At 49.9% G+C, this 14826-nt stretch overlaps 1 protein-coding gene across 4 annotated transcripts in view; it reads left to right on the forward strand.

The window, feature by feature from the left end:
• The first annotated feature begins 4229 nt into the window (after window positions 1-4229).
• The window catches only part of TRAPPC9 (trafficking protein particle complex subunit 9), a 386986-nt gene continuing 376389 nt past the window's right edge, over window positions 4230-14826 (forward strand). For all 4 annotated transcript variants that reach the window (XM_061123133.1, XM_061123135.1, XM_061123134.1 and 1 more), the window contains exons 1-2: window positions 4230-4321; window positions 9703-10296. In XM_061123133.1, coding sequence (XP_060979116.1) covers window positions 9713-10296 — 584 coding nt within the window. In that variant the 5' untranslated portion in view covers window positions 4230-4321; window positions 9703-9712. The remainder of the gene's footprint in view (window positions 4322-9702; window positions 10297-14826) is intronic.

Raw genomic sequence — 14826 nt, forward strand, 5'->3', positions numbered from 1 at the left:
TTTTGTCTTATTTCTCAATCGTTCCACACTCAGAGGAAAGAGTGTTACTGCTTAGTCTCCACATTAGAACAACCAACCTTATAGGGCTACTGTCAGGTTATGTGAGAAATTTGTACCAAGCACATTGTACTTTCCCTGCTGGGTAAATGGTAGCTACCCTGACTGTGTTATTTTGATGGAGTAGATGTGGAAGTCCCACTCAAGTGGCTGATTGTTCATGGTGCTAAATAAACAAACATCCTCTTTCATGTCCTGGGCCCTAGAAAACCCAGGTGAGACATGGCCCTATGGGCAAGTATTTGAGTGGGCTGCATGGTAGAAGAGGGCTCTACAACATGGAAACAGTATTACCATACTGTTGGTGGATCAGAAAACCTGAGAGGTGATGGGCTTTGCCAAAGTGGGATGATCGTATCACCTGACCAGAGAACGCTTTTAGCCAGGACAATAGCATAAACTGGGATTGTCCTAGGCAAATCAGGATATATGGTCACCCTATCCTAAGGCCATACAAGTAGCACATGAGACAACTGAAATGGAACTTAGATCTATCCCACTGTGTCTCAATGTAGTTTTTTATACTTGGTTTTATTAGTCCTGAGAATGACCTTACGAAGTGACCACTCCCATTTTGTAGATGAAAACACTGAAGTTATATAGTTAGTAAGTAATGGAGTTTGTGCTCTGATCTTTGCTTTTGACTGGTTTCAGAGGTAATTATTGGAGAAGGCAATGGTACCCCACTACAGTACTCTTGCCTGGAAAATCCCAGGGACGGAGGAGCCTGGTAGGCTGCAGTCCATGGGGTCGCTAAGAGTTGGACACGACCCAGTGACTTCACTTTCACTTTTCACTTTAATACATTGGAGAAGGAAATGGCAACCCACTCCAGTGTTCTTGCCTGGAGAATCCCAGGGAAGTGGGGGGGAGGGGGGGGGCTGGTGGGCTGCCGTCTATGGTGTCACACAGAGTCGGACATGACTGAAGCGACTTACTAGCAGCAGCAGCAGCAGAGGTAATTCTCAACCCCACCAAGCCTCACTGTGTATTGGGCTTCATCTTTGAGATCTTGTGATTGGATATTTCAGGGAAGCAGACTTGCTTCATTTGAGAACTTTGTAACAGGGCTCTGTATCATTGCATGAAACTTTCCACCCCCATTAGGACTTCTGTTCCAAAGCCTTTGACTGTGTGGATCACAACAAACTGTGGAAAATTCTTAGAGAGATGCGAATACCAGACCACCTGACCTGCCTCCTGAGAAATCTGTATGCAGGTCAAGAAGCAACAGTTAGAACCAAACATGGAACAAAGGACTGGTTCCAAATTGGGAAAGGAGTACGTCAAGGCTGTATATTGTCACCCTGCTTATTTAACTTATATGTAGAGTACATCATGGGAAATGCCAGGCTGGATGAAGCACAAGCTTGAATCAAGATTGCTGGGAGGAATATCAGTAACCTCAGATATGCAGATAACACCACCCTTATGGCAGAAAGCGAAGATGAACTAAGAGCCTCTTGATAAAGGTGAAAGAGAAGAGTGAAAAAGTTGACTTAAAACTCAACATTCAAAAAACTAAGATCATGGCATCCGGTCCCATCACTTCATGGCAATAGTTGGGGAAATAGTGGAAACAGTGGCTGACTTTATTTTCTTGGGTTCCTCCTTGGAAGAAAAGTTATAACCAACCTAGACAGCATATTAAAAAGCAGAGATTACTGTCGACAAAAGCTGTGTCTAGTCAAAGCTGTGGTTTTTCCAGTAGTCATGTATGGATGTGAGAGTTGGACCATCAAGAAAGCTGAGCACCGAAGAATTAAAGCTTTTGAACTGTCATGTTGAAGAAGAGTCTTGAGAGTCCCTTGGACTGCAAGGGGATCCAACCAGTCAATCCTAAAGGAAATCAATCCTGAATATTCATTGGAAGGACTGATGCTGAAGCTGAATCTCCAATATTTTGGCCACCTGATGCGAAGAACTGACTCATTGGAAAAGACCCTGATGCTGGGAAAAATTGAAGGCAGGAGGAGAAGGGGATGACAGAGGATGAGATGGTTGGATGGCATCACCAATTTGATAGACATGAGTTTGAACAAGCTCTGGGAGTTGGTGATGGACAGGGAGGCCTGGCGTGCTGCAGTATATGGGGTTGCAAATAGTCGGACATGACTGAGCAACTGAACTGAACTGAGGACTTCGGTAGAGGGGCTCTGGTACGGCTGGTGAGGTTGGACTTGATGATTTCAGATGATCCTTCCGATCCAACTTTTAAGAGTCTAAAACTCCTTGAGAGCAGATTTGGTGTATTCTTTGAACTCTCAACGCTCAGGGGAGATGCTCAGGAAATGTTAAAACTATGTAAGGACTATAACTGCAGAAGCAGGATATACCTGAAACAAGTCTAGGCACCTCCATTTGATGGCTGGGGTGCTGTGGCAAGCCTTTATAGCCTCTGAACTTTGGTTTTCTCATAAAAATGCAGAAGAGTTTCCTCCCTCCCTCACAGATTTGCTAGGACAATAAAATTAATGTGAGTACACTGAAAACAGAAACACTGTACAAAAATAGCAATGTTTCCTCTTGCCAGCATTCAATCTTGCTTTCCAAACTGCTTCTCTTATCCATTTATAGATAGAATGAGAACAGAGGACTATGGGAAGGGCACAGACAACAGTCAGACAGCCTCCGACTCCAATCCTAAACAGCACCAGCCACTTGTGTGCCAAGTAGTGTTCTTTCTGGACCTCAATGCTAAGAATAGCTACCTTGCATGGATCTTATGAAGACATTGTGTGCTAAACATGTATTTCTATTCCTGGCACATAGACCTCTAATAAAGGGTGGCCTCTTTTAAGGTCTGTTTTCTGTGTTCTATAACTGTCAACTTGTGCTCTCAGGGCCAAGAAGAAGCCACTCTGGGTAGCTTTATGCAGGGTCCTGGAAATGTACTCTCAGCCTCTGGGCACCTGTGTTGAAAATCCTTCCTGGCTGGTGTGCTGGAAATACACTCCATGGGTTTTGCCCTGAAGATGTATTCTGTTTATAATTCATTTCCACTCCTTGGAAAACAATTCAATAAAATGCAATTGGTTTCCCACTGGCCCAGGGCAGGGATGAGGGATAGCATACTATTATTTTAAAAAAATATATAAATAATAAGTCATAAAACAGCACTGGGCACACAGCAGAGTCAATAAATGCTTGCTTGGGTAAAGTAAGTGATGGCTCTGTTTTTCCACGGCTGCTGTACAGGCTGAACTACTCCTGTCCCCCATTACAGTTTTTTTTTTTTTTTTCGTTAACTGAAAAAGAAATAACATGCATACGGTAAAAAATTCAAACTCAAAAATACACAGGGAAAGAAGGTCTCCCTCATCCTCTTTTCTCTCAACCCTACAACTGTTAATAATTTCTTCTGTATTTTTCAAATATGCTATCCACATTCCAAGCTATGTATGTAAACTCCTTTTAAAGTTTTGTTTATTTTTTAACCTAGAAGGGTTTAAGTTCTTAAGTGGCTTCTGCCCTACCTAGTCAGCTGTGTGCTGGAACTATGACAGCCGTTCCACACTTCATTCCGAGCCCTTGACCGGACCCCTAGAGTCGGGAGTGGTTTTCCCAGGACGGGTGGGGACCAGGCACCGGCCCTCGGGCGGTCTGCTCCGGGCTCCGGCTCTGACCTCCTCATCCCCGCCCAGCCCCGGTGTGTGACCTAGCAGTTAAGTCAGGCCCGGGAGGCACCCTGAGATCGTCTCCCAGCCAGTAAAAGGGGAACTTATTCTCGCCCCAAGGTAGCTTTAAGCATCGCTACCACGCCAGCCGGTGCTTGATCCTGGGAGCTACTGGAAGCCCGGCTCCGCGCGGGCGCAGGGATCGTGATCCGGTAGGGGCTTTGCAGGAGCGGGGGCTGCAAAGGGCCCCACCCTCGAGCTGAAATTTGAGCTGCGCGCCCTGAGAGCGGGGAAAGAGGCGCAGAGGCAGGACTTGGCGCCTCCATTTGGGTGCGCGGCGCCAGGAGTCTAAGTTCTCTCGGTCGCAGCTGCTCCCCTCCCGCCCTTCTCCTTCCGTCTCCCTCCCCTCCCTGCCCCCCAGCGACCACCTCGCTCCCCGCCCCTCCCTCTCGGGCCCCGTGTCGCCCCTAAAACCTGGCGCGGGTCTCCGGGCCCGGAACCGGCCCCGCGCATGCGCAGGGGCGGCGCCGGCCCGGCCGCCAGTCGGAAGCTCCAGATCCGAGCCCGGGGAGCGGCCGCAGAGGCTGCCCGGCCCCGCCGCCCCTCCCGCCGTTGGCGCCTGCTCCGGGCCCAGGGGCCCCGGCCGCGTAAGTGCAAGAAGGGGGTGCCCCTGGGCAGGGGGCCGGGCCGGCCTCGGCAGGGCTGTCCGTGGGTCACGGCGCGCGCGGGGGCGCCGGGCAGCGTGTGTCCCGCGGAGGGGCTCGACTCCGCCCGCACCTGCCGCGGCCACCTGCCCCGGCCCGGCGGCCCGGCCCCCCCCATCCGCTCCCGCGCCCGTCCCGCCCAGGCCCGCACCTGCCGCCTCTCGGGCCCGGCCCGGCCTCCCCTCCGCGGGCGCCGGCAGTCCCCGGCCCCTCCCCGGCCCCTGCACCCGCCCCCGCCCCCGCCCGGGGGTCTGCGGACGCGGCTGGGACCGGCTCTCGGTTTCCTCTCTTCCTCCATTTCCTCTGGGTTCTAAGTGGCTCAGATCCCGCGCGGTGGCGACGGGCACAGTCTCCTGCGGTTGAGCTCCCGAAATTGTTAAGTCCAGCTTCTCTCGGCCGAGTCTCGGAATTGCAGAGCCGGTGCCCTCCTGGGTCTCCGCCCCTAGTCCATCTGCCCCGCGCGAACGCCTTTCCACGCGGAGTGTGCTGGTGTCAGGGTGGGATGCCTGTGGATTCCACTTGTTCTTACAGAGGGATCCATAGTGCCGAAGGTAGGCTCGGGTTAGTTAAAAACGAGCAGAAGGCAAGAGGCTGTGACCTCCTCCTCCCTCTTCTCTGCTCCTCCCCACCCAGTTCAAAGGCAACTGGCGACTTTTAGAAGGTAGTTACCGTCTGTTCCTAGTCCGGCCCAGCTAGTGTTCCCTAGTATGAAATAACAGCACTAGAGACATGATGCTGGAGAACCAGGCATCTTGCAATCCTTAAAGATCCCTTGGCAAGGTTTTTTCTTAAATTGTGGGGCTGTCAAGTGGAATAGAGGGAAAAATAGTTAAGAAATATTTTATCAAGTAACAGCTTTATTGAGAGAGTGTTCACATACGGTGAAGTGTACCCATTTATATTGTACACTCAAGTGGTTTTCAGTGTATTCCCAGTTGTGCAACCATTATTAATCCAGACCATTTTCATCACTTCAGATAGAAATTCCATACCCATTGTCAGTCTCCCCTACTGCACCTGGAACAGCCACAAATTTACTCCCTGTTTCCAAGGAGTTGCATATTTGGGGCATTTCATGTAAATAGAATCATGCAATATGTGGTCTTTTGTGCCTGGCTTCTTTCACTGAGCATAATGTTTTCAGGGTTCACCCATGTTGTAGCAGTGCCAGTACTGTTTATGGCTGAGTAGTATTCTATTATATGGATAGACTGCATTTTGTTTATCCATTTATCAGGTGATAGATGTCTCTGTTGTTTCCACTTTTTGGCTATTACGAATAATACTGCCATGAATGTTTGTGTACTACTTTTTGTGTGGACGTGTATTTTCATATCTCTTTGGTATATACCTAGGAGTAGAACTGCTGTTTATATGGTAACTCTATGTTTAACTTTTTGAGGAAATATCAAGTTGAAGAAATATATTCTTTTTTAAAATAAATATTTATTTATTTATTTGGCTGCACTGGGTCTTAGTTGCCGCGTGTGGAATCCTTGATCTTCCTTGCAGCATGATCGTGAGTTACAGTGTGAAGCTCTTGGTTGCGGCATGTGGGATCTAATTCCCCAACTAGGGATCAGACCCAGGCTCCCTGCATTGGGAGTGCAGAGTCATAGCTACTGGACCATCAGGAAAGTCCCTGAAGAAATATATTCTTAACATTTTAATATTCATATTAGATTAGTCTCAGACTAATTGGTGATGGACAGGGAAGCCTGGCATGCTGCAGTCCAAGGGGTTGCAAAGAGTCGGACACGACAGAGCGACTAGACTGAACTGGAATCTCAGACACTAGAGCTGGCTCAATGCCAGGGCTCATTTCGTTAGATTCTTTCTCCCTTGAAGAAACTAGTGGGAAAGCATCGACTCTGGAGCCAGTTTGCCACTTACAGATTAGGAGACCTTGAGAAAATTACTGAGCCTGGTTCTTTATCTATAAGGTTGAAGATAGGAATGCTGTTTCTTAGATTGTTGTGAAGTCTGAATATGATATGATGGATTGTAAAGTGCCTAGTGCAATTTCCTATTCCTACCTTATATGAGACATTTATTCCAGTGTTAGTTGCATATTTTGAATCTGGGGCAAAGATGAACAAGAACTATGCTGATAGTGAGCTCCTTCAGGGAAAACGTTTGTCAGTTTTTACTTTTGCCCAGACAGTATGATGGAAAACTGCTGCCATCTACTCTCACTATTGTTTTATAAAAGCAAGAATGTTTGGGAGTTCTTTGGTGGTCCAGTGGTTAGGGCTCACTGCTTTCACTGCCATGGCCCAGGTTCAGTTTCAGGCTGGGGAACTAAGATCCTACAAAGTTGTGTGGCTTGGCCATTTTGAAAAAAAAAAAGAAAAAAAAAATTAGAACTTTTTTTTTTTTTTTGGCTGCAGCCCGAGGCAAATGGGATCTTAGTTCCGTAACCAGGGATCAGACCTACACCCCCTGCCTTGGAAGCGAGGAGTCTTCACTACTGGATCACTAGGGAAGTCCCCCTACTTCCCCCCAAAAACAATGTTTTAACAGCAAGAAAATGAGAAAGTTCGTAACCTAAGAATGTGCTTAGTCGCTCAGTCGTGTCTGACTCTGCGACCCTGGGGTCACACAGGATTCTCCAGGCGAGAATACTGGAGTGGGTTGCCATTTTCTTCTCCAAATCTAAGAATAAATAACAATAATAGTTAACATTTATAAGACACATACTAAGTTTACTTTAGTTTTGTGGAACACTTAAATATTATTTGTATTTTTCTCATTTTACTTCAGACCAGAGAAACTGAACACCTCCTATCCTCAAACTGTCTGAGATCCACAGGCCACCTGTCTTCAGGCAAATCTGCACCTGTAACGCACGTGCCTTTTTTGTGCAGCGACTTCTTTGCTCATAGAAGCAGGGTGTTTTGGGATTCAGCAGCATCATCTCCTGATAGAGGAGAAGGGCTGGGGCCAGGCCCCGAAACCAGCCAACCTGCTGAGACCCACCTTGTAAGCTTTTTGAAGTTGGATCTTCTTCCTTTTTAGGAAAATTCTATTTATTTTGAATTGAAGGATAATTGCTTTACAAGATCATGTTGGTTTCTGCCATACATCAGTATGAATCAGCCACAGGTATAGATGTCCCCTCCCTCTTGAACCTCCCTCCCAACAGGATCTTCTTCCTTTTTTAACTCTTTTGTGAAACGTTTGATGTTTATGTACAGTTTAAAGAAGGGCAAGACGAGCACCCCTGGGTCTGCCATCCAGCTTAAGAGACAGAACACAGCTGCTACTTCTGTGGCCCCGTGGCTTTGCTTTCAAACTGCATCCTCTTTGCCACCCAAGTAACCACTGTCCAGATTTATCTTTTTCTTTATAATTTTACCATATGTGTAAACAACATATTATTTAGTGTTGCCTGTTAAACTTTACATAAGTGGAATGGTGCTGCTTGTGTTAATCCATAACCTGCTTTGTTTGCCCATCATGTTTTTGAGACTCATCTTTGTTCCTCTAGGTCGTTCACTTTCACTGTTCGAAGTATTCCGTTGTGTTAAAAGACCACAGTTTAGTTACCTATCCTGCTTATAGTGGACAGCTTTGCTCCAGTTCTTGCTTCTGTAAACCTGCCCACCATATGCCAGAGCTCCTCTATCAAGGCAGTTGCTGGACCCAGGATGTACCAGTCTACACGCCCACCTGTCAAATAGGAGTTACCTTTGCATCTACGTCTATATATCTACATCTTTGCAAATGTGGTGGTTTTTATACTTAAAACATTTTGTCTGTATTTATAATACTATTATTCATAGTAGCCAAAGCTAGGAACAACCCAAATGACCTTCAATGAATGAATAAATAAAATGTGTTATATACCTTTATACATAAATATATGTAATATTCCAGGGAATACTATTCAGCATTAAATAAGGAAATTCTGATACATGCTACAACACGGATGAACCTTGAAGACATTGTGCTAAGTGAAATGAGCCAGTCATAGCATGGTTCCACTGAGTTGACGTGCCTAGAGCAGTCTGACTCATAGAGGCAGAAAGTAGATGGTGGGACTGGGACTGGGGGTGAAGGGATGGGAATTAGTGTTTAATGGGGACAGAGCTTCAGTTGGCAAAGGTGAAAACATTCTGGAGATGGTTGCATAACAGTGTGAATGTTGAGAGAGCTTGTGGACCCTTTGCCCAATTTCCCTTAATGGTACCGTCTTGCAGAGGATGAGATGGTTGAATGGCATCATTGACTCAATGGACATGAACTTGAGCAAACTCTGGGAGACAGTGAAGGACAGGGAAGCTTGGCGTGCTGCAGTCCATGCAGTTGCAAGGAGTCCGACACGACCTAGCAACTGAACAACCACCACCATCTTGCAAAGTTACAGTACAATATTGAAATCAGAATAATGACTCACTAATCCTTTGAGGTTTGTCTTATTATCCACATTTTTATTCACAATTAAACTTGGGCTTAGAGAAGCACACAGGCCTGTCTGGGTCACTGACATGGCTAGTGTGGAGTCGGGGTGGAACAGGGCTTCAGATTTCCAGGGAGTGCTATTATGATGCTCTGTGGATGTGGCAGTATTCATCTGCTTGTTTGTCCATTCATTTAACAAACATTTATTAACTCCTATGGGCCAGATGCTTTCGTATGGGTTATCTAACTGAATTCCTCAACAGGACTGAGAATCAGGTAATATTGTTTTCTTCTGCTTAAAAAAAAAAAAAATTGCTGGAGTATAGTTGATGCTGTTTTCTTTTTATATCTGACAAAATTGGCACAGCGAGGTTATAAAAACTCTCCCAAGGAAACTCAGTTCATAAAATGAGGGATGGTAATGGCGTGTAGTTCCTCCTGTCTCACACTGTGCTTGGCACTTTGCAGCCTTCCTTAATCCAGCTATCTTCTTAGAAGGCAAGTTTTATATTTCCCCCATTAGTTTTCAGCTCAGGAGCTCAGGTGGCCTTCAGTAGAGTCCTGGTCTTCTGATTCCACTGTGCAATCTTCATTATTTCTGCTGAGAGGCTGAGGAAGCACTTCCTTCCTTCCTTCCTTCATTTATTCAGCCTTCCTTGAGCACTGACTCCACATGTGTCTGGTGAGGTCTGGGAGTAGAAAACCTGAGAGGCTCCTTTTAAACTGCAGGGGCTCCACGCTTGCTCCATGAGCAGGATGCTGTGATAAGAGCTATGGTAGCCGCACGCAGAACCCCCGAGGACAAACGGTACCCCACCGCTTGGCTCGGGGCTCACCCAGCCTTCCAGCTGGGGGACCCCGGCATGACAGCGTCTCGGAGTGGGATGCAACCTGCAAAACCCCGTCTTCTCTCTGGGCAGGGTCTTCACCATGAGTGTCCCTGACTACATGCAGTGCGCCGAGGACCACCAGACTCTCCTCGTGGTGGTCCAGCCCGTGGGGATCGTCTCGGAGGAGAACTTCTTCAGGATCTACAAGAGGATCTCGTCGGTGAGCCAGATCAGCGTGCGTGACTCGCAGCGCGCGCTCTACATCCGCTACCGGCACCACTACCCGCCGGAGAACAGCGAGTGGGGCGACTTCCAGACCCACCGCAAGGTCGTGGGCCTCATCACCATCACTGACTGCTTCTCAGCCAAGGACTGGCCGCAGACCTTCGAGAAGTTCCACGTGCAGAAGGAGATCTACGGCTCCACGCTGTACGACTCTCGCCTCTTCGTGTTCGGGCTGCAAGGGGAGATCGCGGAGCAGCCGCGCACCGACGTGGCCTTCTACCCCAGCTACGAGGACTGCGCGACGGTGGAGAAGCGCATCGAGGACTTCGTGGAGTCGCTCTTCATCGTGCTCGAGTCCAAGCGCCTGGACAGGGCCACGGACAAGTCCGGGGACAAGATCCCTCTCCTCTGCGTCCCCTTCGAGAAGAAGGACTTCGTGGGGCTGGACACAGACAGTAGGTAAGTCGGCCTGGAGCCCAGGCTCCAAAAAGGGATGAGCAAGCAGGAGGGTTTCCTGCAGTGGTGGCGGGAGAAGGGTGCTGCCCTTTCTAAATTTTAGAAAGGGTGCAGACTTTCTGAAATTGAGTGGAACAGACTTTGGTTAGGGGAGGTCCTTTTAGGGTTCGTGTGACAATTAACTGCCCCTTTTCAGCCCAGACCCCCAGGTGGGACCCCTGGAGTGGCTCTCCAGAGGGTAGCCACTGTCACTAGGGTGGTAGAGGAAGCTGAACCAAGATGCGCTGCAGGTAAAAGGCAGGACAGGTGCTGAGACTTAGTCTGGGGAGAAGAATGTGGACTATCTTAGTGTGGTTTTTTTTTTTTTTTTAATTTATTGGACGTCAAAATGATAACATTTTACATACATGAGATCGAACAAAGGACATTATTAAAATCAGTTGCAAGTATTTGTCTTTTACCTTTTTAAATGTGGCAGCTGGACAGCTTAAGTCACGTGGTTTGCGTCTTACTCCTATTGGACAGCGCTGCCCCAGGGCACGTTGTGAAGACTGCTATTCAGCCTCACCCCTTTCATGTGTAGATGGGGTGCTGAGCCCAGAGGCAGCAGAACTCCAGCCTGCTGGGCTGGAGTGGGCCTGTGCCTCCTGCCTCCCTGGCCAGGCCCCTCCTCCTGCCAGATGCCCCGGTGCCAGGGCCCCCACTTAGGATATCAGAACGGCTGCAGGACAGCGTGTTCATGGTCTCTGTGCCACAGGGACCGCTCAGTCCTCACGTTAGCCCCGTGATGCAGGCATCAGAACCGCAGACGAGCTCTGCGGGGCCCTGCTGGCCCCCTGGTCTGTTTCCCCGCGACCCTCCCATAGAAGAGAGCAGGGATGTCCCCTCGCTAGCGGGAGCACTGCTGCCTGGGGCGCTGAGCCTCTCCGGTCCTCTGCAGAGCTCACGTGCTGGTCCCACAGGCGAGGGCGGAGGACGTGGTGTGGGTGCCGTCCTGTCCGCTGCAGAGTAGGTGCTCAGGGTTTCCTGAGTTCACTGAGGTCGAACCTGACTTTCTGGTTGTTGATAAGTTAGAAGAAAAGATGTCAGAGGCTCGAGGGAAGAAGTCCAGGCCTGCTCTGTGGGGAGAGGCACAGAGGCCCTGAGCCACCCCTGGAGCTGGTGCCTGGCAGGGTCTGGAGTGGTCTCCCTCCCGACCTGGACACGTTGTGTGGCCTCAGGAAGGGCAGGGCGTGTCACATCCACAGCCTGTACTTGCTGCTCGCATGACCCTGTGATCACCACGCCTGCCCTGCCCTCCTGCTCCTTGCAGCCCAGGTGGCAAGGTTTAGGAGTCTGGGCACCACCGAGGGGCAGAGCTGCCCACACCAGACCCACTCAGACCCACTCAGACCCACCAGACCCACTCAGACCCACCCAGACCCGCCAGACCCACTCAGACCCACCAGACTCATCCAGACCCACCAGACCCATTCCCACCAGCCCCTCAACTCACCTGTCACCTCCTGCTGAGCCCCAGGTGTCAGGCGGGGTCTGTGCCGAGGTAGTGGTCCCTGACAAGGTGGGGCCACGCGTGCCCCTGCATTCCCCAAATCTTAGCACCTGTGGCATCAGCAGGACAGACTCGTGCATGAGTGACTGAAGCTGGGGACCCCGACCTCTTGACTGCTGCCTTCTCCTTGCCACATGAGGCCCCAAGGGACATTTTTGATCATCAACTTCTTGAGGTTGCGAACCCAAAGGTCTGCAGACCGAAATGTTGAGAATGCCTATTTTGCGTCTTGAAGTCTCTGCTCACAGTCTGGCGGGAGGAAGTCGATTCAGGACACGGTGCTTGGCTCATGGTGGCCAGTCCTGTCCCCAGGTGTTTACCCACAGCCTCCGTGAGCCGGAACGTCAGCAGCGAACGAAACCTTCCTCCCGGTGGGTCCATTCGGCTCTCACTGGCCCCATAAACACTCAGCCATCATGTGGACTCTGGTGAGATAATGACACCAGCAACCTCAGCGGAAGCGTTTACCTCCAGTCCCTGTGTGTCCCTTGTCTCATTTTCAAAGCAGTGATGCAGTCCAGGAACAGAGCCTACAGCCACAGTCTCTCCCGCAGCTCCTGGTAGGAGTGATAGAAAGAGTCCAGCCTGAAAGGGGATCGCATTTTGTGCCTCAGAAGGAAATGTCCAAATGTAGGTGGAGTTTTGGTCTGAAGTGCGGACCGCTCTGGCTGCATGGACAGGCTCTGCGGCCGGTGCCGCTAGCCGCAGGCCCAGCCTTCCCGGGAGCCACGGGTAGGAGGGTGCGGGGGTTGTTTACTGACCTTCCACACGTGCCCCTGGCCTTATCAGCCCACGTCAATTCTTGAACATGCTGTCAAAGTTGTTTTTGTTCCGGTGTGTTTCTAATTTTCGCTTGTTCCTCTTTCTTTTCTTTTCCTTTGTTCTTTTTCTCTCATACCGCCCTGTGAGTGTGTTATTGGGTCTGAAAAGGTAGGCTGTGCACGGGTTGCCCTGAAAATAGCTGGATTCCCCCTTTGCTGCCTCCTCACCGCCTGATCGCTTCAGAAAACAGAAACCTAACTGCTGCCTTGATCCATGTCTCATCCCAGTCGTTGTTTTATTTTCTAATTCTTTTTGCTTTTTTAGCACATAACCCACTGGCCTTAGATAGCTGTCCAAATTCTTGCTTTGGGGAACCTGTTTGGTCTCACATTTGGTGACAAATGAGCCCTTGTTAATTATTTTTTTTTGGTTTGAGGAAGTGAGATGCTAGTTGATTTAAGTGGCTGCGAGGGGTTTTTCCTGGGATATTTTAACTCGGGAAGACAAAGTTTGCTGCACCTTGCTTGACCCTGGCTTTCAAATAAACGTACCAGGCACGATTCTTGGCTGTCGCTACGTATGCATGACGGTGCTTACTGGCCAGCGGTTGCCGGTGAAGACATGCCCGCCTTGGACAAAGCTGGCCGTGGAGGGATGCTGTTGGAGGGAGCAGTCACCTGGTTTTTTTTTGCTCTCACGTTGCCTGTCCCATTTACTTCGTCCCAGTGACTTTCAATCATAAAGGGGCAGAGGCTAGTCTGCTAAAGGGCATTTGCCTTTATAAGGCAGTTTTCCTGGGGATCAGGGAAATATGTCCTTCTCTTAAATCGCTAGCTGGTTTGGATCTGGTGGGCACAAGGACCTGTACAGGTGACCATGGCTTCCTCTCTGCTTTAGCCAGGACTGTGGTTTAGCTTAGCAAATGGACAGGCCCTACCTGCACCAGCCTTTACTTTTAACCCATGTTGATAAGAAATAGCTGGTTGTGTATTTGTTGAGGCTAACGGCCACCACCGATGGGCATGTCATTAACTGGTGGTCAGCCTCCAACACACATGGTCAGCCGTGAAGGGAGACGCCTGGGCTGATCAAGGACGTTGTGTTCTCGCCCTGGTCATCTCACCTCCTGGGGAAGGGTTTTGCTGCCACCGCCGTGCTGGCCAGGAGTCCTTGTTTCTCCTTCAAGGGTCTGGTCCAAATGTGGACACTGTCATTTTTTGTTGACTTTGTCTCACTTGAGACAGGCCAGATTCCTGAAAGGGTCCAACTTATCCTGGGGTAGGGGGGCTGCAAAACAGAAGGAAGGGTGGCAAGGACAGGTCGAGGCCGTGTGGTTGGGAAATGCAGGGTGGGATCCTGTGATGGCTGGGCGGCGCCCTGGATGCAGGGCCTTACCTGTGGCTCCCAGGTCCCGGGGATGGCAGTGACCGAAGCCTTGCTTCGGCTCCTACACTCTCACCTGCTCACTGGCGGGTGTGCCCGCTAACCAGGGGCACAGACCTGGTTCCCAGACCACGGACCCTTCAAAGTTCAGACCGTGGGAGAACCACGAGTCCTTTTTCCTGGGCCTCCTGAGGAGACTCAAGTGCCCTCCTAGGTGGCCGGTGCCAGGGAACATGTCCCTCTTCAGGGAGCACCCTTCAGGGACCACCCTTCGGAGGACTGTGACTCAGCACGCACTTGCTGTGAGCTGGCTGGGTCTGTGCCAGGTCCCTTGGAACCAGAGCTGAGATATACTTTGAGATAGAAATGGCAGGACTTATGATGGTGCCAGGGTCGGGTGAGGAACAGGGGAAGTAAAATGTGACGTCAGGGTTTTGACTCAAACAGCTGGGCATGTCCTGGGCTGCTAACTAAAATGGAAGTTTGAGATTGTTACTGAAACTGGGAGTACCTGCTGGTGGTTGGGTTCCAGAGTAAACGGTAAATGTGTTTTTCAGAAGCCAGTCAACATTCAAGTGATGGTTTCAAAGAGCCTGGGGCCCAGGTGACAGAACTGGACTCGAGGCATGCACTGGGGGTTGTCAGCTTCAGCGTGTGCTTACAACTGTGAATGGGGGGAGTGCATCCAGAGAGTGTAGGCTGAAGGTCCAGGGCTGAGACAAGGTTGGAGGAAGGCCTGGGTCATGGAGGGTTTGTGTGGTGGGCTTCACTGGTGGCTCAGCTGGTAAAGAATCTGCCTGCAATGCGGAAGACCTGGGTTCAAATCCCTGGGTTGG

Source organism: Dama dama, chromosome 21 (assembly GCF_033118175.1).
Source record: "Dama dama isolate Ldn47 chromosome 21, ASM3311817v1, whole genome shotgun sequence".
In the NCBI taxonomy this organism is placed as follows: Eukaryota; Metazoa; Chordata; class Mammalia; order Artiodactyla; family Cervidae; genus Dama; species Dama dama.